General features: G+C 40.5%; 1 protein-coding gene across 1 annotated transcript in view; it reads right to left on the minus strand.

Annotated features, from left to right (window-relative positions):
* LOC110032546 (D-3-phosphoglycerate dehydrogenase 1, chloroplastic-like) overlaps nucleotides 1-3,275 on the minus strand; it is a 19,035-nt gene extending 15,760 nt beyond the window's left edge. The window contains exon 1 of the mRNA XM_020736207.1: nucleotides 2,587-3,275. Within this exon, the coding sequence (XP_020591866.1) occupies nucleotides 2,587-3,211 (625 nt within the window). The 5' untranslated portion in view covers nucleotides 3,212-3,275. The remainder of the gene's footprint in view (nucleotides 1-2,586) is intronic.
* Between the last annotated feature and the right edge of the window lie 159 nt (nucleotides 3,276-3,434).

The raw sequence follows: 3,434 nt of genomic DNA on the forward strand, positions 1-3,434 counted from the left end.
AGCGGAGCGGAGCGGAAGAATCTGTCCAAATTGGGAAGTTACGTGGGTTGGGGTGCGGGGGCAAAGCCCCGCGGTTTGGTACAGGGGTAATGTTGTAATTACATATTGTGCCTAGGTTTACTCCTGGGGTTATAAATAGGCCTGTTAGTAACCCCAGGAGGTATTCTGAATTCTGTAAACCCTTTTCTGATTATTGAAAGGAACTCGCTGCTCTGCTCCCGAGGACGTAGGCATCTTTGCCGAACCTCGTTAAATCTCTGTGTTCTTCTGAATTTGTATCGATTACTGTTTTCTTCGCCCTAATTTTCTCAACAATGAGTTAAGGAGAATAAGCATACATGACAATATTAAGCAGTGGCTACAATTAGTATAAGGAGAATAAGTATACATGACAATATTAAGCAGTGGCTACAATTAGTAAAAGTGTATCCTGTCTTGGAATTTAGTGGGTTGACATCAGCGTGAGCGCAGCAGAAGCATTGTGGCCCCACCCACATTTCCCGTGCATATCAACATGGTACATGCCAGGTTTTCAAAAATCAAAACAGCTAAATATTAATTCTAAGCAAATTTTAATTTCAGTGTAGAATTATTTCATCCAGAAATAGAGTGAAAGCAAAGTTGACTGTGGAAAACTTTAGAAAGCTAAATCCACATATTATAATAAAAACTAGGTCTATAGTACCTATTAAAGAGGAAACTTTAGATAATAGAGTTCGATTGTTTGAATATTCAAATTGAAGACCATGAATGATTGGGGTGAGGAGATGCATTTATGTGAAATACATAAGAAGTTAATGTGGAAAACCAATGCTAGTAGCTCGTAAGAAAGCTAGTAAGCCAGAGTTGAAACAGTTATCCTCTTGATGCAATCCTTTCTTTATTCGGTTTTTCCAAAAAGCCAATGTCAGTTATAATTCGATGGAGAGAAATATTGGTTAATGAGTTAAGGAGAATAAGTATACATGACAATATTAAGCAGTGGCTACAATTAGTAAAAGTGTATCCTCCAACTAAAAAAAAAGTAGTATCGGAAATGCTTAACCTCAACGACTAAGAACAAATATAATATAAACATGCACAACATTTTTTTTTCTACGTAGGATGCTTTTAAGACATTAACATAAAGCATTTTCAACATCAAATAAAAAACCCTTCTGTGCTAATCACCTAATTTTGCTGGTAACAATGAGAAGTTTACTAAAATAACAAGGTATGAGATGGTCATCTGGAACTATAGGGGTTCATTCTAATTTCATTTTAGTAAAACTGACATGAATGAATGACAAAATAGCCTCTTCTTTAACCATGAGCTTGCCGTACAGGAGAAAATTGAGATTCCAGTATTCACTAAAGGCAACTCTCAATAAGAATCACAGAGCATATTCAAACAGGCCTGGCCTTCCACAGCACGTCATGAACCTTTCTTCAAACAGTTCACATCAGTGCATTTGTGCTTTATCTAATTAACCTATTCCTCAAAAAGAAAGCCTTCGAGAAGAATCATATAGCAGCCCAAACAATCTTGGCAGTCTAAACATCTCTTTTACCTTTCAATTGCATTGCAATGTTTCCATAAAAGGGAATTCAGCAGGTATGAAATTTGTGCTTTTGCAGGTCAACCAAAGGATTCTTATCAATTTTCAATGGGATGTTATCTCAGTTAAAAACAACATAAATAATCCAGTTTACGTGTATATGTCATCAATCAATCATGTCCAAGGAATAACCAAACAAGTGATATTTTCAAGATGTAATGATTTTATCAGTCTGATAAAACAATATAGTATATTTGGGCCAAAAAGTGAACGAGAATCAAAGGCAGCTCAAAACTATGGATCATGTATCCCCAATTCTTAAGGTGTATAGTTTTTGGACAACATATAGAACCCACTATGATTATTGGCTTTTCATTTTCTTAAACAAGGTCAAGTCCTCTGTATTTGGAATAAAGTCAAAACCCTTGAAGTAGTAGTTTCCAGCTATAAGCTTGGAAGGATCTAAAATAAATCACCACGGAAAAATTAAGAAGTTGTGTATATATTTCTCAATAAATAAAATCAACAGTTATTGAAGCATAGTAGGTTGAATATGCAAGCAAATTCCTTCTCACTTACCCAATCAGTCTTAATAGCTAACATAATCATCTACATGAGATAAGATCTTGTGCAATGGCATATCAAAACAATTCTAAGGATGTTAAGCATCCCCTGCAATAGTAATACACTACCAACTCAAAATAAACAAAAATTACCATAAGTTTACAGATCTGCATCCGATAATTCAATATTTAGTGCGCAATCAGTGGTAATCTGAAGAGATGCAACAGAAATGGCGGGAAAAGACACGGGAATGGAAAGCTAGCAACAAAAAATCCTGCCTGGAGAGTACCCACTCATCTTCGAAATACTTAAAAAAGAACAATCAGCAGAAAACTCCAACTCACATATGCCATTTGCTTCCAATCTAGTACACCCCCTAACTCAGATCCCGATCCTAATGATCAGAACTAAAAAACGACACGTGAAAAATTAAAGCAGACACAAGTGTGTACGTGCCACAGAAAAAGAGAGACGGAACGCTCACCAGCCTTCATAGAAGCGTCAGACTGCGCGATCTTCCTCGCCATAGCCGCAAGAAGCGCGATCCCGTGTTCAGCGGCAGCGACGGTGTTAGCGGTAGGCGCATTGACGACAAGACAACCGTTCTCGGTGGCGGCCTGCAGATCAACATTGTCGATACCAACCCCAGCCCTGCCGACCACCTTGAGCCTGCCCTTCGCCGCCTCGAAGACCTCTCGCGTCACCTTGGTACCGCTTCGCACAACCAGCGCGTCACATAGAGAGATCTTCCCGCAGAGCTCCTCTGGCGTGAGATTATACGAACAATCAACGTTCGCAAACTCCCGAAGCATCTCAAGTCCAGCATCTCCCAGCTTCTCCGACACCAGCACCGTCGGCTTTGCTGCCCCGCTCCCCGACGCAGCCGTTGCTGCAGTCCTGGTAAATCCCTCTAAACTCCTCGGACCGCAGATGGCAGGGATCTTAGGAGAATAAACCGCAAGCCGGAGTGTCTGTCCGAAAAAAGGAGCTCGGGATTGAATTCTATCGAAGGAGATGAAAGAGGAGCATGTGGCAGGTAAAGGGTGGCGGGAGGAGAGCGCTGGCGAAGGTTTCGTCACGAAACCTGCCCTCAAGGCCGTGGATGCCATGGATTTCTTTCTCGGAGTGGGGGCAAGAGTCCAACAGCACCAACTCAAGATCAAGAGGACTCCGCCTGCCTTGGTTCTTCTGTCGGAAATGATGCTCCTCGGTATTTATACAAGGGAACAAATAAATTTTTGAAGGCTTGTTGGAAAAGTAAAAGTTCTCGGTGAGGACATATCCACGTGGCTCTTCGTGATGTCACAAATATGATTTGGAACGATTTATCAG

Source organism: Phalaenopsis equestris, unplaced genomic scaffold (assembly GCF_001263595.1).
Source record: "Phalaenopsis equestris unplaced genomic scaffold, ASM126359v1 Scaffold000969, whole genome shotgun sequence".
In the NCBI taxonomy this organism is placed as follows: domain Eukaryota; kingdom Viridiplantae; phylum Streptophyta; class Magnoliopsida; order Asparagales; family Orchidaceae; genus Phalaenopsis; species Phalaenopsis equestris.